This window comes from Thamnophis elegans, chromosome 7 (genome assembly GCF_009769535.1).
Source record: "Thamnophis elegans isolate rThaEle1 chromosome 7, rThaEle1.pri, whole genome shotgun sequence".
Taxonomy (NCBI): domain Eukaryota; kingdom Metazoa; phylum Chordata; class Lepidosauria; order Squamata; family Colubridae; genus Thamnophis; species Thamnophis elegans.
Genome location: NC_045547.1, coordinates 56,739,261 through 56,758,711, shown reverse-complemented (window position 1 = coordinate 56,758,711; position 19,451 = coordinate 56,739,261). Strand labels below are relative to the sequence as shown.

The window sequence follows — 19,451 nt, the reverse complement described above, 5'->3', positions numbered from 1 at the left end:
ATTTTTAGTAATAGAAAGTTTTAGAACTCTTATTTCATCAGGGGAATGTGTAAATCTCTTGGTGATATATGATTTAGGACAAAATCAAAACAAAATCAATTACTGAACTCTGAGGAAAAATAGAATTATCTTTTTATTAGAAATCTGTATCTCAGTGGAATATAACATTGTCTTTATGGGATACACACAAATTAAATTAAACAGATAATGTCCCACTCAAATATTTGGCCCATTTTGTCCTCTCTAAAAGTTAACCTTAAAATACAGAAAGTAAGCCAATGCAGTCTACGTGTTAAAATGTTGGACTAGAATGGAGAAACTTCAAGTTACTAATAGTTTTTAACCACTTACTTTAATTTCTGACTGAAATATGTCACAGGCTTGTTCTGAAAGCTCAAATGAAGAATATTTGCATAATGCCCTCATATTTACTACATTTACTGTACTCAGAAGTTCAATAGATCTTATTGTAAGATAAATGGTACAGGAATACAGGCTCAACTTTCTAAGATTAGCCAAGACTAGAATAGAATAACAGAGTTGGAAGGGACCTTGGAGTCTTCTAGTCCAAATCCCTATTAGGCAGAAACCCTATACCACTTCAGACAAGTAGCTATCCAACATCTTCTTAAAAACTTCCAGTGTTGGAGCATTTACAACTTCTGAAGGCAAGTTGTTCCATTGATTAATTGTTCTGTCAGGAAATTTCTCCATAGTTCTAAGTTGCTTCCCTCCTTGATTAGTTTCCAACCATTGCTTCTTGTTCTATCCTCAGGTCCTTAGAGAATAGTTTGACTCCCTCTTCTTTGTGGCAACCCCTGAGATATTGGAACACTGCTATCATGTCTTCCCTAGTCCTTCTTTTCATTAAACTAGATATACCCAGTTCCTGCAACCATTCATGTTTTAGCCTCCAGTCACCTAATCATCTTTGTTGCTCTTCTCTGCACTCTTTCTAGAGTCTCCAGATCTTTTTTACACCGTGACGACCAAAACCGGATGCAGTATTCCAAGTGTGGCCTTACCAAGGCATTATAAAGGTGCATTAACACTTCACGGGATCTTGATTCTATCCCTCTTAAATTGTAGGCTTAAATTGCTATTAATTTAAATCTCCTGTTCTTTTCAGGTACAGAGAAAGAATACTATTTACCTGTTTTAGATTAGATTATTAAAGTGTGAATTCCTAGGTGGAAAAAATAATATATCTTTGCCCTGACTGATGAAACCTGTGATCTTCAGAGAGAAACTATTTGTAACTGTAAACTTTCTACCTTGAACAGGCAGACAACACAAACACTACCTTCAAGAAAATAAACTTCATAATATTCTGTTCAAATTCCATAATTCCTTCATGATAAAATAACCGAAATAATGTCCTGCTTTCATTTATTGGCATAGATAATCTCACCCCATCATTCATTCATACTGAATGTTTGCTTTTAACAATTCAAGATTCTAGATTTAACTGTATCAGCCAATTCATAGGGAAAGCCTGAGTGGTAGGAATCAAATAATTTAACAATCGGTTTTCTGCCTTAATGACCGGCTGGATAGGCGTGGCTGGGTGGTCATGTTACTGGCTGGGCGTGGCCAACTCAACATCACTCATGTCGAGGGATGCTTCACCTCGCCCGGTCTCTCCTCACCACACCCAGCCCTGCCTCACCCCTCCCTTCCTTGCCACTCCTTGTCATGCTTGGCCTCTCCTCTCCTCAACTTACGGCCACAATTGGGCCCAAAATTTATGTTGCTAAGTGAAAAATTTATTAAGTGCATTTTGGCCCATTTCACAACTTTTCTTGCCACATTTGTTAAGTGAATCACTGCAGTTGTCAAGTTAGTAACATGGCTGTTAAGTGAATCTGGCCTCCCCATTGACTTTGCTTATGAGAAGGTTGCAGAAGGGGGTCACATGACCCTGGGAGACTACAACTAAGACAGTTGTTAACCATCTGAATTTTTATCACATGACCGTGGGGATGCTACAACATTCGTAAATGGGAAAAATGGTCATGTCGCTTTTTTCAGTGCCACTGTAACTTTGAATGGTTACTAAACAAACTGTTATAACTCAAGGATTACCTGTACAAAAATACAAAAAGCTTCTTTGTGTGCAAAAAGTGGCCCTAAATACCAATCATTAGATTAGAAATGGGGGAATAGACACTGAAGATCAATGACAGTCACAGCCATCATGGAAACCTAAACCATTCCGTCCGAATACTTTCCTTTTCATCAGCAATACCTGCAACCTGAAGTGACAAATCAGGCAGGGTGCCACAGTACCTTGAGGAACTGAAATAGTTAAAATGCAATGATAACTATCAGCAGTGAACTCTTACTCATAAAGTGAAAATGTTTAGCAGAGAAGTCATCTAAACTCTCCAGAAAGTGGATGGGCATACTTGGACTACAAAGTGCTGAGCTAAAGAGACAAATTAACAAATATATAGGGGATCCAGGTTCAAGTCTCTGCCTTCCCAAGCATGTCAGGATCACAATAAAATTAGTACATGCCATAGATATCTAAATAAACATAAGCCTGGTACCATGTTAATAAGCATTATTATCAGAGAGAAAACTAAAAAGAATTGGTGGGAAGATCCACACTCCTACCTCCTTTTTTTAAAAAAAAAAAAAAAACAAACATCTTACTACAGTGAGCAATGCAGGAGACTCCTATCCCAAAAAATACTTTTTGAAGAGGTAACTGGACTTTCTGGAAACCAAGAAAGTCCAGTTGCCTCTTGAAAAAAAGCACCTTTGGGATAACCATGACCTGGATGACTGACAAATTTCCACAGACAAAAGACTCCTGTGCTCAGTGAACTGACAAAGCACTCTTTCCCACCCAGGAGAAGCAATCCTTAGATCCATTTTCACCACTTAAAGATATCAGCTGGCCTCACTCACCTCACAAGATATTCTAAGGAAATCACCCAGATTTAAGGAAACATTGTTTGGAGGGAAAAGGGAAAGACGCAGCTTGAAAAAGATTTTCAAGATTTTCCATCTGTGGAGGGAGTGGATACCTCCCAAAGCCCCCCCCCCCTTGTAACAAACAAACAAAGAAGCCAAAGACTAGCCAGATTGCTTCAGTTAGAAAAGATTACAGATCCAGGGAATCCCACCCTTAACTGGGGATGGAGGAGACAAGGTGTGGCTGGGAAGGGATTCAGCCATGTTGGAAGTACACCCCAAAAGAACAGTGCCAGAAACCATTAAGTAGTGTAAAAAGCTTAAAACAACCATTCCCCTTTTAAAAAGTCAAGTCCTGGAATAAAAGTACCAGCAAAGGAAGAAAAAAAAAACTCCAGAGAAGCTCAGGCTATAGAAAGTCTGGGCGTACTTCCAAGAACCATTAACAGCTGTTACAATGTAAGAAAGCTTAACCAAAGAGACAGTTTCTGAAAACACTTAAGCAAGGCAAGAAAGATAAGCAGGATTAGGCTAGAAACGACACATAGAGGCACACTAGAATGGCTCCTTCCTGCCTTCCTGACAGGATTAATCCCTTAAGGTGGAAAAAACGTAAGGCTGTTGGAAGGAGAGTTCTTCCAAGAGCTGGTTCCCCGAACTGCTCAGAAAGTTAACAATTGATTCACTAGAACTGGTGTGAACCAGCTGAATCCCACCACTGGAAAGCCTCCAGAGCATCTGGAATTCTTTCTAATCCTTTACTAGTAACAGCATATTATTGCATGGCACGGGACCAGGTCATCTGTGGGACTTCTCCTCCTTGATTACATCTTTCTGTTCTATCAGTCCAGTAGGAGAAGCATATTGAGCTACAGTGGCACAGAGGTTAAAGTGCAGCATTACAGGAAAACTCTGCCCACAGCCTGGAGTTTGATTCTATCAGGGTTCAAGGTGGACTCAGCCTTCCATCCTTCCCAGGTTGGTAAAATGAGGACCCAGATTGTTGTGGGCAATATGCAAAAATGCTTCTTTTTAATAAACCATTCAGACACTGCTGTAAAGCGTTATGGAGTGTGATATATAATCCTAAATGCTATTGTTATTACTAAATTCCTTGTTGCAGGTCCCATCTACTGAAGAGATTGAGAAATGAGCCTTTTTTTGCCATGGCACCCGTCTTAGGAACATCATAGCTCCCTCTTCTCATGATGAGGTTATCCCTAACACTTGTGACCTTCTGGAAATATCTAAAACCATTTTTCTAATAAACCTGAGGCATCTGCTAACAATAGGGAGTCTGAGTGCTGGTTGCATCATATTTAACATCCTGATGTGTCCTCTCTGGCAAATCTTGTTTATATTTGTTTAATTAACTTGAAAATTATTTGGAACATGTTTTAATTCTTGTTTTAGTTTCTTTCTTTTTTTACCATCCTCCCCATAATTATTTTTCATGGTAAATATGCATATTTTATCAGCAATTCTTGAAACCAAATGTATGTTTCAAACAGAGCATCGCTGTGTGACCTGATGGAGACTTGATGGAGATTGGAAACTTCATCTGCATGCAAATAGGGCAGTTGTGGAAAAGGAGTCATTTGCTCCATTTCCAATCACCCCAGGATAGCTCAAACACTTGAGCACCCCATTTCCATCCAGATGAAGTCTGCAGTCTCCATGGGGGCAACAAGTGTTTAAGTAACCCTAGGGCAGTTGGTAATGGATTACTACCCCCATCACTACCCCCCCCTTCTTCCTCACCTTGAGATATCTCATGTGCACATAACTCGCATTCTATTAGAGAATGTGTGGGTGAAAGGAGGGAGTGATCACATTCAAGGTACAAGATTCACTCCCACAAATTCTTGGGTTACAAATGGAATGGACAGGTTCCACTACATTCGTAACTCAAAGACTACCTGTATTACATTATTTTTCAAATTATATTTTCTTGATGCCAAAAACATTACAGTATTTGGATTTATTAACTTTCAATTCTAATTGCTGAAGGACAGTTTTTATATCAATTAGCTTCATCCACATTACTATTTAACATAATTGTATGCAATTTTTTAAACAACAGATAAGAATAATTGGAAATCAATCCATACAATCTTTGTTTCTTAACTTCATATACTTGTAGAAAGCTTTACACATATTTCCACTGCTACTTTTTTACAGAGGCTTACATCTGAGAAATAAGCATGCATATGGGGCTAAAAAAAGCATAGTTCTGCAATATATAATTCAATATTTTCTGTATTACATTAAGCATCCAATTAAAACAAACTAGATTCCCAAGTCAGTGTTTCCATAATATGTAAAGATAGTCAAGCTCAATAAAAATGAATGTTGAAAACTGATCACCTAAGTTTTATGAAGATTTCATTGCTATGATTAGCAAATGTCAAAAAAGTACAACAATATTTCTACATAGTATTTACTAAACAAATCACTACAAAAGTGTCAAAATCAAAGGTTTTTTAATATATAAACTTATTATCCAATAGTAGTTTTCAAGAATAAACGTAATTTCCATTTAAAATAAGAGTATGGCCTACTCTTTAAAATCATGGTGATAAACACACCAATTTGACAATTATATTAATATAACTATTTGCATAATCTGCTTTCTACACCTGTTTTTAATTTGAAGCAGCTGCATGACAAATCACATCACAATAATCTGAATGGGTAACTGGTTGTGCACTCTAATTTATGCACTCTAGCATTTTCCCTGAGGGTTACAGCATAAGACACCCTTTCTTTCCTTTTTTGGGTGGGATAACTTATATTTAGCATTAATAACAATGTAATAATAAATATTTGGATCTTTTTCATTGTGTTCAGTTTCTTCTGACAATAGTCATTTTATTAATTTAAGAAATATTAAACTCAATATTATTACAGATTATTAGGCAAAGGTACCTCCTACAAACTATAAGGTAAAGGTTCCCCTCGCAAATATGTGCTAGTCGTTCCCAACTCTAGACTCTACAACTATATTGTGCTCTAGACTATACAACTACAACTATATAGACTCTACAAACTATATTCAAATAATAAAAAGCCAAACCATGAAGACTGAAAAATATTCACATGCTATTTACAGACAAAATGTTAATAAGCTACAGTGTAACATCTTACAATTTGCATCATTATTAACACAATCACTATTGGATGCTTTATATGCTGCTTTTTGCAGTTACGGTAGTTTTTTTAAATTTTGAGCATTTAAATTTAAAACTAGTGACCTTTAAAATAATGAAATTAATCACTGATCATTGATCATAAATTCATTTCCCTTAGCATTAGAACTATTGGGCAGATTCTAAATATAATTCAGGAATAAATTGTTTGTACTGTGGACAAGCACAACATCACTTTGCAGTTCAGTAAACCAGCCTGTATTTTCTCAAGTTTTCACATGAGTCTGAGCAAAACATGCTGCTGCTTTAGATAATGTTAACTCCTTCCCTGACCTTCCTCTTTTCTACAGATGTTCTGATCATGAGTACTGCTAGCATCCTTAGCCAATATTCTCTTGAGCCATTCTGAAAGTTGCAGTACTAACACAACTGGAGGATGCCAAATTGTTGGCGGCATTTGTAAAGAATGTGTTATCTATCATCAATCAGGTTAACTGAAACTTGTTTAGAATTGGAATTTATGCACAATTCAGTATGACTTCCAGTGCAAAGTTACATAATACAAAATAGCAATGAGAATCAAAATTTCATGTGGCACTGATTTTCAATACACAATATTTAAATCTCATTCACTTTCTGGAGTGTTAGTGTATACAATTATGATAAAAGCAACTGATAGGGAAACTCCCTTTCTCAGAACATGCTGTGGAATAATCATTAGAGGGTTCAATAGAACTTGTTAATGAGCAAATCAAGTCACAAAATAATTTATTTTAAAAATTAAGTATAAGTATACTGTGAAACACCGAAATGTCATAAAATTAGCAGTACTGGGTTAGTTCTAAGATGTTTAAATGTAATAATGTTTTTTATTTATCTTTTAAATAAAACTGCTGTATGCTATATAAAGACATGAATTAATGGGTGACAGGTGAAAGTAGGTAATAACTTATTTATCTTGCACCTCCCACAAAATATTCCAATGCTGCTATCTCATATTGATTTGATTCATATTGGGAAGGACTTTGAACTTCAATGAGGTTAAAGGATTTTATGCAGAGAAACCTAAATTTATCATGTAGTATCTAACCTATGGCTGTTCACTAAAAATATAATTCATAAGTTATTGGCAAAAAAAAAAAACCTGGGTTATTCCTATGTCCTTTTCTGTATATGGGGATGGTGATTAATCTAATTCAATCTTCAGTAATCTGGACAAAGCAGACAATAACAAGACTTGGCAATGGCTAAGAGCAGGAAATTTGAAGAAAGACAAACTGGGATTAATTCTAGCTGCATAAGACCAAGCCTTAAGAACAAATGCGTACAGAACTGAGAAGCCAGCAACAGACAGCAAACCTCACTTCTACAAAGAAGCTGATAAAATATTGGACCACCTGGTAAGGTGAGACAAGAACAGAGAGACTATAAACAACAGCATGATAAAGTAGCAACAATTGGAACATTGGAAGATCTGCAAGGAATGCCTTTGTCTATAAGCAAAACCTGATGTGACCATAATACAGAGAAAGTAATAGAAAATGAAGAAACTAAAGTGCTCCGGTACTTTCAAATTCAAACAGATTTGATTTGATTTGATTTTGATTTTATTAACATTTGTAGGCCGCCCTTTTCCCTGAGGGGACTCAGGGCGGCTCACATAAAATCAGGGAGGGGAAGTACAAACAGTAACATAGACACATATAATAAAAGTAATAGGCAACATTCATTCATCATTCGGGAGGGGCAACTATCCTTGTCCCCAGGCCTGACGGGCTAGCCAGTTCTTGAGGGCTGTGCGGAAGGCCTGGACGGTGGTGAGGGTACGAATCTCCACGGGGAGTTCGTTCCAAAGGGTCGGGGCAACTACTGAGAAGGCCCTCCTCCTTGTAGTTGCCAGCCGGCACTGGCTGGCTGATGGAATACGGAGGAGGCCCAATCTGTGTGATCTAATTGGTCGCAGGGAGGTGATTGGCAGGAGGCGGTCTCTCAAGACATCTGCCACATAACACCCCGGATTTAAAAATTTCCGATAAGAAAGACAAAAATATATGGATAATGGATGCGGCAGTACCTGGAGACAGCAGAACAGAAGAGAAAGAACAGGAGAAGATAACAAAATACAAAGACCTGCAAATAAAAAAAAGAATGGCTGTGAAAAAAGCAAAAGGTAGTACCAATAGTAATAAGGTGCCTTGGATGCAATTCCCAAAGCACCATTGGCATTGACCAAATTACTAGAATTTACCTCTTGTGATGATACCTTTAACATATCCACATCTGCCTATTTCAGATCATTAGGAAGAATTAGACCAAAGGACAAAAATGCAAAATTCAGCCTGAACATCTGGCTGACTGTGGCACAAACATAATAACTAGTATAATAATTCCTCTGTCCAAAATATTAAATAACTCAGGCCATGTCCATCAAACATCACAAACATCTACCAGGCTATCCCATCTCCTTTACACGGATGATCTGAAGCTATATGAAAAAAACACCAATTGAAATAGAGTCATACTTCAATACTGTCCATATTACAGCCAAAATATTGCAGTGGAGTTTGGACTGGACAAACGTTACAAGCTTACAAATATACCATATTTACCCTTAAATAGCGAAAACTGAAGAAATCAAGATGCCCTGTGGAAATGACATCAAAAGTCTGGATCACGATGATCACTACACATAACTGGGCATCCTTCAAGTTGACAACATTAAGCAGACTGAAAGTTAAGGAAAAAGGTTAGAAGTGAATATATCAAGAGAATGAAGCAGAGAGAAGAGAAAGAATGAGAGAAGATAACATAATATAAAGACCTGCAAATAGAAATAGAATGACTATGGCAAAGAAAAGCAAAGGTACTATCAATAGTAATAGAACCCTTGGGTGCAATTTCAAAAGCACTACTGGCATTAAAAATCCAGTTTGGCTGATTGTGCGACAAATCATAATAATAACAGCATCCAACATATTTGGAAGAAAATATCCTTCAGCAGAACAGAAAGGAAAAAAGGAAAAGTAGTGATACAAAAGATCAACTTCTGATTTAATGTTTTGAGAGAATTGCAAATGGCAAAAAAAGACATTTACCTATTGTCTGATTAATTATAAAAGGTATTGATTATTATCACATAGTTAGATCATCAATGCTTTGAAAACAGCTTGGTGTCCAGTAAAAACAATAAATGTTATAAAAAAAACTAATGAAACAGTTGAAGACTGGATGATTGGAGATGAAAGACACGGGCTTGTTAACATTTGGAGATGTATTTTCAGGGTGTCTCATTAACATTTTTATTATTTGTTATTGCTGTGTGTGATCCCACTTTCAGTGATTTTTGAAGAAAAAAAATCCTGGCTACCAAATAGCAAAAAATAGCTAACAAAATCCTCCATTTGCTTATATGGATGATCTGAAGCTTTATGGAAAAATCAGTAATTGAAATTGATTTGATGATTGACAATTTTTAAATATTTTATTTAAATTTATGTTCAAATAGATCTGCATACCGCACATGTGGAACCATCCCTTCTTCCTACCTCCACCAGTCCACAAAACCAGAAAGATTGGAGACCACTGCCATAAAGAATTCCTAGCCATTATAAATAATTACATTACACACCTGCATAGTCATGTGACTGCATGTTGGGTGGGTTAGCTTTGTAACCTGTCATGACATTCCATGGTAATGTGACCATGATTCACTATGTTTTTTGCTAGTTTCCAGTGTTCTTGCTGGTTTCTGATAAAAAAATGTCAATTCAGATAAATAAATAGGTTTGCTTAACAGCCACACATTCACTTAACAATTCTGAAAAAGGTCAGAAAATTATTTCTGGCCACATGAGTATCTCTTTTGACTGCAATGACTTATTATTGCAATTCCACGCTCAATTACAGTCATTATGTAAAGAACTACCTATACTAGAATAGAAGCCAAAGAATTGGAAAAGATCACTAAATATCCAGCTCTGAAAATTGAAATTGAAAGATTATGGCATAAACCAGCAGTGAGGGTTCCAATGATAATTGGCATATTGGGTACCATACCAAAAAATCTTGGACAACACTTATTAATAAAATTTCCATCTATCAATTACAAAAGGTCACACTGCTTGGACCTGCACACATAATGTGCTAATACATTATGATATCATAGGCTCTTGGGAAGAACTTGACATGCATCAAGATCAACACCAGCTAAGTTTGTCAGCTACCATGAATTTCATCTCTTGAATAAAATCTCCAGAGCAAATGGCCATGTAACTGTAACTCTCCACTGTATTTTAAATATACCCCCACCACCACCACTCACAATTAACCATTATAACAAAATGTCACTATATTTTACAGGATTTGGATAATATAAGCAAGTTTATATTTTTTTTCTATGTGAAATCATTCTGTGCAGAAGAGTTCCTTTAATATTACGTATCTAGATTCATCATTGACAATCAGGTTAATTCACTAGCTATACACAGAGGTATTTTTATTAGACATGGGAATAAGTAGATATTCATGTTTTCTCAACACCCACATTATATTTCATATTTGTGAAATTTTCTCAGAGTCATTTTGAAATGTGAGATGGAAATAAATAAATGTGATAATTTTTATTGATAAATTAATCTGGATTAATTTATTTAATAAATAGATAAATCCCGAAACTCTGGATTTCTAGTTAAACTAAGAACCTGTAATCATGACTTTTAGTATTCAGTGTTGTGTTCAATCTCTCTCTCTCTCTCTCTCATTCCCCCCTCCCTATTGTAGCAACCCATGAATGCCTTTGGGCTTTCATCTGAGAAAGTGCAGTAACACCCAAGTCAGGGAGATGTCAAGATTGCAACTTTAAGATAATGTGCCACTATCAGAAGTGTCAGTGTTTTTAGAGAGTGTTAACTTGCATTTCCACCTTATTTTATGTTATTTCACTTTAAGCATGTGCTCAAGAATCTTTGAAGAGTTCCCACTAATATTTCTACATCATCTGGTTATTCAATTTTTAATCTTGTAAAATTTGCTAACTTCATGTTCAGACTATTTGTGTAGCTGCTTTGAGAATCATACTCATTTTTATAGTTTCCACTATTGAATATTTATTTTACTTCTTATATATTTGCTTTTTAAGTTACCAAATGTAGTCATTTGATACAATGTGATTTTAGCCTCCTTGTTCTTAAAGCTTATTTACCAAATTTGGTATTTATAAGTTAATATAATATAATATAATATATATAATAATAATAATATATAATATACACACACACACACACACACACACACACACACACATACATATATACACATACACACACATACATACATACATACATACATACACATAAATTTATTTTTGTCTTATCTAACTAATAAGATATACATCAAGTAATTAAAATAAAGATACTTTTAATTTATTTATATTAACTTATTTATCTTCAAGTTATTTATGTAACCAGTGTCTGAAAAATGATTATGTAATTGAGTATTCATATACACAAACAAAAGCTGCCCAACGCATTCGATGGTCCGAACAGCTGGATATTTATACAACATGTTTAGTACACATCAGTATAACCCTTTGTTTTCAAAATCATGATTTTATGACACATGACTCGTAATGCGGAAGTAACCAGCAAGATAAGAAGCTAATTTGCTGGTGCTAATAGGCCAGACAGTTAAGTATTGCTATATCCATTTATGTGGGAATAAGCTCCATTAAACTTAATGGGACTTACTTCTGAATATAAATGTACAGGAATGTACTGTAATTCCTTTGCTAAAAAATAGCTACAGAACTGGAGATAATAATGATTCAGACATAGGAAAGCAAAGTTAATGAACCAGTAACTCCCCGATGCCAAAAATAGTTCACCAGAAAGGTTTCTGTAATTCATTATTCACAGAGTGTTACTCAGCCTGCAGTAGGATGGAAGGTATAATCTAGAACTTGTTAGCAATTGGTTTATGTGGGAAGCATCCTGACATCTGGATAAGAAATAAAGATGATCAAATCTGCATATGACAACACAGATACAATTGATGATACTTAAAGTAAGCGATAAAAGAGAGATTCAAGGACTAAAAAGAAAAAGAAAAGAAAGCCAACAATAAATTTAGAGTTTTTTTACAAATTAAAATGGTATATGATGAATAAATTAGAAAGGGAACTGACCAAGCCTATAATCTAAAATATATCGATATCTTTATTACGACCCACTGGAATTATATAAATCTACAACAAGCTTTGAATTTTAATTAACATTTTATTCTAAAAAGTTGTTATGTGTAGCTTTCCCCCATTATCTTTGAAAAGACATTATTTTTATAACAAATTAAAAATAAATAGAAAGTTTGAAAACCAGAAAAGCTATTGTTGATTATTGTAGATACCACTGTACGACATAGACTCAATAATACTACTTGTTCTAATCCAGTTCTTGGTATCCTGACAATGATATTTTTAGTTGCATGGTGTTCTATTTTTAATTTGTTATAAAATAATACTTATCTAGACAGAGGGTACTATGACGATCACAAGACTTCCAATTCCTTAGTCTTTCCTACAAGAATTTAACTTGGGAGGTCTTCTATACAAAGCAAGTATTACTGGAGCCACCATACTGTTTAATTATTGTTTAATGCTACTTTAATTCACTGACAAGATTTTAAGAAAATGCTCAAGAAAAATATTTTAGAACCTTCAAATGCAAGAGCAGTCAGTAATGTATGCTATTGCTAGGCCCGTGCAAATTATTTGACAGGGCATTTCACACAAATGCCTCTCCTCAAATCTGCAATATAGCAATGTATGCTGGAAGGCTCTACAGAGGCATTTTGAGACCCTCCCAACTTCATTTTAACAAATATCTGCATACACAGAAGACACTTCAACTGCCAGTTACTTCATCACATGGTTTGCACAGGAGGCTCATTACACATACCATTTGAACATATAAGAATATTAATCCTTCTTCCAAGAGCTTTTCCATAGGATACTTGAGTTCTATATTATATCGCATGTACAAAAAAATCCTCTGAAACCTGAAAAAAATCATCACATACATAAACTCTCCTCTCTTAGACTATAATGCTATACATTATTTATTTGCTTATATTAAATTTATATGCCACCCCTCTCGCCTTATATTGTGTAATACTGCCTTATTTGTTTTTAAATTGTTTTAGTGTACTATCAGCTATTTGGAATTGTATGGCATCAATCAAATAAACTTTAAAAGGTATATTTTATGTAGCTTTTGACAACATATATAGTGTTTCTTATTCAGGTTATTAGAGTTAATTAAAATTGCCTACAACATCTGAAAAGTTTAAAAGAAATATTTCTATCCATAAATAAAATTTTAAATGGAGTCTATCCAGATTATCCCCATCTATAGCTCTGGACTGAGAATTGATTAACACTTTTCGAAGTTTAATTTTAAGGCATAACACAACTTTATGTAAAAAACAGTATTTTAGCTCTTCCGAGAATATGATCATTTTTCTGCAAATGGATAAATGAGCTGTCTTGGAAGGATAAATTCCAATACAAATATTTTTGGACTATTACCTCATTTCTCATTTGTTTGCTGATTGAGGTAAGTATAAAGTTTTATTAAAACTTTTATAAAGCAGTTTGCCAGATCATCCAATTTCTGCCAACAGCAAAATTAAAAATATATAGGATAACATTTAAATTTTTGATGGATAATACTGGTCCTTTTAGGCTATAATTTACCCCCTTAATTAGGGTGTAAGCCTCATTGACTTCAGTTCAACATGTTAAAGTCAAAAATCTAGATGACTGCCCTGTCAGCTCACTTCATAACAGGCAGACTGATCCTAAAACTGAATACACTGCAGTTAAGTGCAGTGGTATTTACTTTGTAATTTTAATAGTGCAATCTACCTACACTCTAAAGGCTATGGTGCAGAGGTGTGTTGCTCCCGGTTCAGCCTGGTAGTAGTGGCGGCGGGAGGTTCCACCCACTTACCTGGTCTCTTTTTGCGCATGGCCAGGATGTGAACTGGTAGTAAAAAAAATGGCAACTCACCACTGCTATGGAGAGACTGCAGTGCAGGATTACACTTCACATATTGTGTCTGAATGTTTGTTTTATATGAAGTTATTTTAATGAAATTATCAGAAAATAATATTAAACTTGGTATTAAAAATAGAATGCTATTTTAAAGCAATCCATTGATTTGGCTACATTACAAAATAGTAGAGCTAAATCTCACTTAAAGGATGAACAATGCTTTGCTTTCCATAAATAGGTAATGTCAGAAATATTTAAACTCTATGATTTATTAGCATATTTCCCCTCTAAAGCTTATAGTTTAAAAAAAATTTAGGCTCAGATTAGAAATTATATTACTGCTTGCACAGAAATTAAATAAAAAACATGAAATTTTAATCAAGAACAAAAAGAAACTTAGAATTTCTGTTTATAAGTTTCATAATTGTTTTTAAAATAACAATATATAAAACTTATAAACAGAAATTCTATCTAAAACTACCACAAACAATTGTACAATTTCCAAAAAAACCACATTCATATTGTATTTGAAATTATAGTTGATGTAATCAGATCAGGGTTTGCAATGATCAAATTCATTTAGAATTAGAACTCTGCAAAATGTCTCTTTTTTTCTTGAAACAAACTTTTTACATGAGCTATTAAATGAGTTGGACTACTTAAGACATTTAAGAAGATAACTTCATCATATAAATAACCACAAAGCATTTATTTATATTATTTATCCATTAATTTCATATTTATTTTATTTATTAAATTTATATACTTCCCATCACACTTGCATCATTCATATTATAAATCCTAATGTTAATTAATCAAGTTACTAAAATTTGTTATAAAAAACTATTTCTTATGTACCCTTAATTACCTGCAGATAGACATAAAGATAAACCACAGATTATTCTGATAGTAAAGGACTATTAGCAGATATGTACACTTTTGCTTCAGTTCAGCCATAAGTAGAAAGCAGAAACTCCTGATCTCTGTTTCATTAACAAGATTAGAATTACATAAAAATTCCTTCACTCCTCTTTGTTGAAACAAGCCAACTTTATGAGTCATATTTTAACTGTTCTGATAAACTAGGTAAAGATAAACTATAATTGTTGGATATGAATATGGTAGATTCCAAACTATACAGAAGTGAAAACTACTAAAACTATTCTTCAAAGCTGCATCATAATTGTGGAGAGTGTGGGTGGGAATATGAGTTCTTTTGATTCAATTACTTTTTGTAATCATGGTAACTATCTTTTTTCTTTTATGTCTGAACAGGGGCTTTTCTTTTTCTCCTTAGGTCTTTCCTAAACAATCTGTTATCCTGAGATAACAATTTCCAAATTCTTTTTAATCTCTTATTTGTTAAAGAGAAAATGAGAAGTTGAAATAAGGGGCCACTACAGTTTCTACATTTTATTGAGTATTGCAAATGCAACACTGGCAAAATCAGGGGCTCTTTACTCACAGCTTTCATCATCGTGAAACAACAGCAAGGCTACCATCTCCGTTGGATAGTTTCAGAGGTCCATAGAGCAACACAGTGATCTGTGAATGACCCAAGATAATCAGCAATGGAGCTTCCACAAATGCATGTATGGATCCACTGAAGTTATATGTACTTTTTACAGCATACGTTTAAACTGCTAATTTGTGGCCCTAAATTCTAATTATAATTCATAATAATTATCTAATTTTGAATATTATAGTTATGGTTTCACCACATTTTCAGTATTCCTTGAGAAAGTATTCACTTAGCTGTTACTTAATTTCAGTGGTGGTGTTATGTAACCAACTTTGTCTTTGAGCAGCATTTGGACAACCCTACTCATTGCATAAATGGCTGATTCATACATGAGACAAGCAGATAAATGATGCTTAACCCAGGAGAAATAATTGTCCTAGAAAAATACAATAGTTGTAGAAGTGATTTTTGGAGTAATTCTATGTGAGATTCAACCCTGCCAAACTTGCTGGTTTCATTCATAAGTCCCCCAATGTACTTGAAAAATATTTCATCTCCCTCATTTTGGCTATAAAAATCACCCTTCACAATATCTAGATATCATGGTAGCCATACCATGAGGATGGGATAAACATTTATCAAGTCTCCATGAAATAGTATTCAAATTGCAACAAGTACCCCATATATTTACCATCCCAAGCAACTGGTATTTAGGACTTGGGTCAAAAAAAAAAAGAAAAACACTTTCTGATTAGAGCTAACAGAGGGGCTGAAGGAATGTCCAAACATTTAAAATGCTATGGGCAGCACTTGGAGCAGAATATGTATAATTTGTAATATTTCAAATCATTAATTTAAAGAAATAATAGTAGCATTTTCTCAAATAAGTGTAATTGCAACAAAAACCTTGTGCTTATTTTTTAAAAAAAACTAGAAATAAACATGGATCATTGTGAGAAGAGCACCATTATTTTTATTGCCAAAAACGTATTCATCTTAAGAAACATCAAGTGATAAATAAATATTTATTTCAAATAAAGGAAGTTAGAAGTAACTCACTAGCAATGCCTATTTTCATTGTTTTAATAAGTATCAAAAAGTTAATATCAAGCATCAATATAATATTTAATCTTAATTTTATATATATGAACATGTAGATTTGCTTCTTTTAAATATTATACATATTTAATAATTTGTAAAGTTTATGAATTAATATGTGATAAAACAATCATATTTTTTCAGATTTTTAACATAATATTTGAAAAGAGAAAAGATCCTAAATATATAACCAATGCAGGAAGGTGCAGAATAGCAAAAGGGCTTCCTCTGGATATTTTAGATCATTTGTTTCATTGTTGTAAATTTATCAGCTTAGTTTATGATAACAATGTGCACAACCCACAGATATAGTATACGTTGAAAGGTTGTTGGCACAGTAGATTGAAACTTGTTCTGTTTACATCTGTGCATGCTTTCTTAATTAGTTACATTACCAATATATAAGACAAAGCATTTTGTTCACAAGCAGGAAATTACAGATGTGCATAGTTATATAGGTGTGTATGGGTACTTTTCTTTATAAATAAAGCTTAAGATGTAAGGATGCTTTACTAACCTGAAGTGGTCTTTGTTTATCACTATTTTTAGGAGATTTCAGCCCACTTGTCTGTTGTTGTAGAAGCAGCTGCCTGGCTGCCTGCAATGCCTGAAAGTTGAGACAAAATGGAAATAAATAAAAGTTAAAGCATTTTGTTAAAAATGTTTCAGTAGCAACTTACCTAATGCTGATTTTCAAGCAAAATTGCCTTTTCCTATGTAAATAAAAATGCATCTTTTTTAAACACAGCAAGAAAAATCCACAGATTGTATGTATATCAGATTTTAAGAAAAAAAGCATATATATGCAACAAATCCTCAAGGAAATAACATTAATTTGTATAGAGTGCTTGAAGAGGAAAAACCATAAACTGCATCAATAGCCTCATCTCCACAAGGAACTTGTCTATAAGTGTTCAGCTAAAATGCTCACACCCTTGTAAATCATCATTCAATTTGCATTTTCACTTTACAATTTTAAAAGCTGTAGACTTCAAGTGATACCGGAAGCTGTAATGAATTTGACGACATCAACATCAGATTATCTTGCATGTGAATTAATAAGGATATTCGTTGAAGATTAAAACTGTTTCTATACCTACAATTCAAAAAGAAATCTGTCTTTTGACAAAATAAAGTGGAGTTTTAATGCCAAATAAAATTAAATGGCTTTCATTTGCATTCTCACTAAACTCTGAAATCACTATTTAAACAACCAGATTAGCTTCTGTAGGTGATAACATGGTAATCAAAATATAGTATTTACATTTGTTCATTTGAATTAAGTAAAATAAAACTTGAACAGCAGAATTATATGGAGCTATGCCAGTTATCAGAAAAAGTATTAACTTTAAACAAATGTAGTTGTTACAATTTTAGAATTCCAAAGTATTAAACTATATAAAATATTAAGCTTTTTCTACAAAATATTAGGACACTGAGAGAGCAATTCAGAATTCAGATATTATTAGGATTGTATTCATTCTAAAAATTGTCACCAAATTGATAAAGAATGGTAGTTTTGCTTAGACGCAAATGAGATGGTTTTTAAGGTAGTTTCCAGTATCCATGACAACAGTTGCTTTGACAAGATGTGCATATGGCATTACACTGCCAGCTGGTGTGAACAATGTTTGAACTACTGCATTGAGATGCTGAGCAAACAGAAAAAGTTGCCACGTCTTAACCCTCGGGAAAGCAGTCGTCCCCTGATCAATTATGAAAAGACAGAGAAGGCTGCTACAGTCTGGCTCCATGCAAGTTTTCTGAAAAAACAAGCAGACACAACAAACCAAAGTAAACAAGCTACATGCTCTATCACAGCTCCTAAGAACACGGATTTGTCTCCTTCTAAAAGACATTAATACCAGACTGAATATTATATCTCCTTTCAGTATAGCCACATTACCACAACATTCTGGTTAGATTTTTTTTTTTTACATCCCCAGGTAAATTATAAATCAGCAAGGCGACCAAATTGAAAAATCATAACTTGATTTCTACACAGTGTACCAATTTTTAGTTACATCTAAACACCATTTATTTCCTAGAAATATTTTATTGACAAATCAAAAGAAGGAAATAAAAAAGTTCTTGTTAACTTGTGGCTTACATGGTACCAATGCATCTTCTGAGTTATATTATCAAATTATATTAGCAATTATTTATTTAATTGAAATTGTTGAAATTATGTTGATATTAGTGTATTTATAATTTGCAGCTGTATTTTAAGTCTGCTTTAAGTTTCTCAGAATCAAAATCCGCTAATATAGTCCAAGATTATATTTATAATATATGAATTAATTAATGTAAGTTATAATGAATATGAAATGCTATATTAGGATTAAAATTGACATAGGAAGTGTGTGGGCATTTGTTTTAGAAAGGAATAGTAAAAATATACATGCTCAAACTGGATTTTCAGGAAACTTATCTAGCAGTACTAATTTTTCTGTAAGCTTTTAACAGATTGCAGATTTCTTATCAACTTTCTGCAAAAATATGAATCTTTATAACATATAATGGAGATATCCACTGAAGACATTACATAAGAACAACAGAATATGGATACACTTTTGAAAAGTCAGATACTTTTATTGGAGACAGAATTCACACTTCTGTATACCATCACCTTGAAGAAAGATAATTTCCACCCATTATAAAACATGATAAGGCTCATAAAAAGTGAAAATGGGACACGCTGGCACACACATAAAAGGGAAATTGTCATACAGCAAGTTAGACTAATGGTACCTTGCTACTATCTATACTGAC

General features: G+C 33.8%; 1 protein-coding gene across 1 annotated transcript in view; it reads right to left on the bottom strand.

Moving 5' to 3' along the window:
* The window catches only part of FOXP2 (forkhead box P2), a 240,699-nt gene that overhangs the window by 143,977 nt on the left and 77,271 nt on the right, over positions 1–19,451 (bottom strand). The window contains exon 2 of the mRNA XM_032221993.1: positions 17,197–17,286. Coding sequence (XP_032077884.1) covers positions 17,197–17,286 — 90 coding nt within the window. The remainder of the gene's footprint in view (positions 1–17,196; positions 17,287–19,451) is intronic.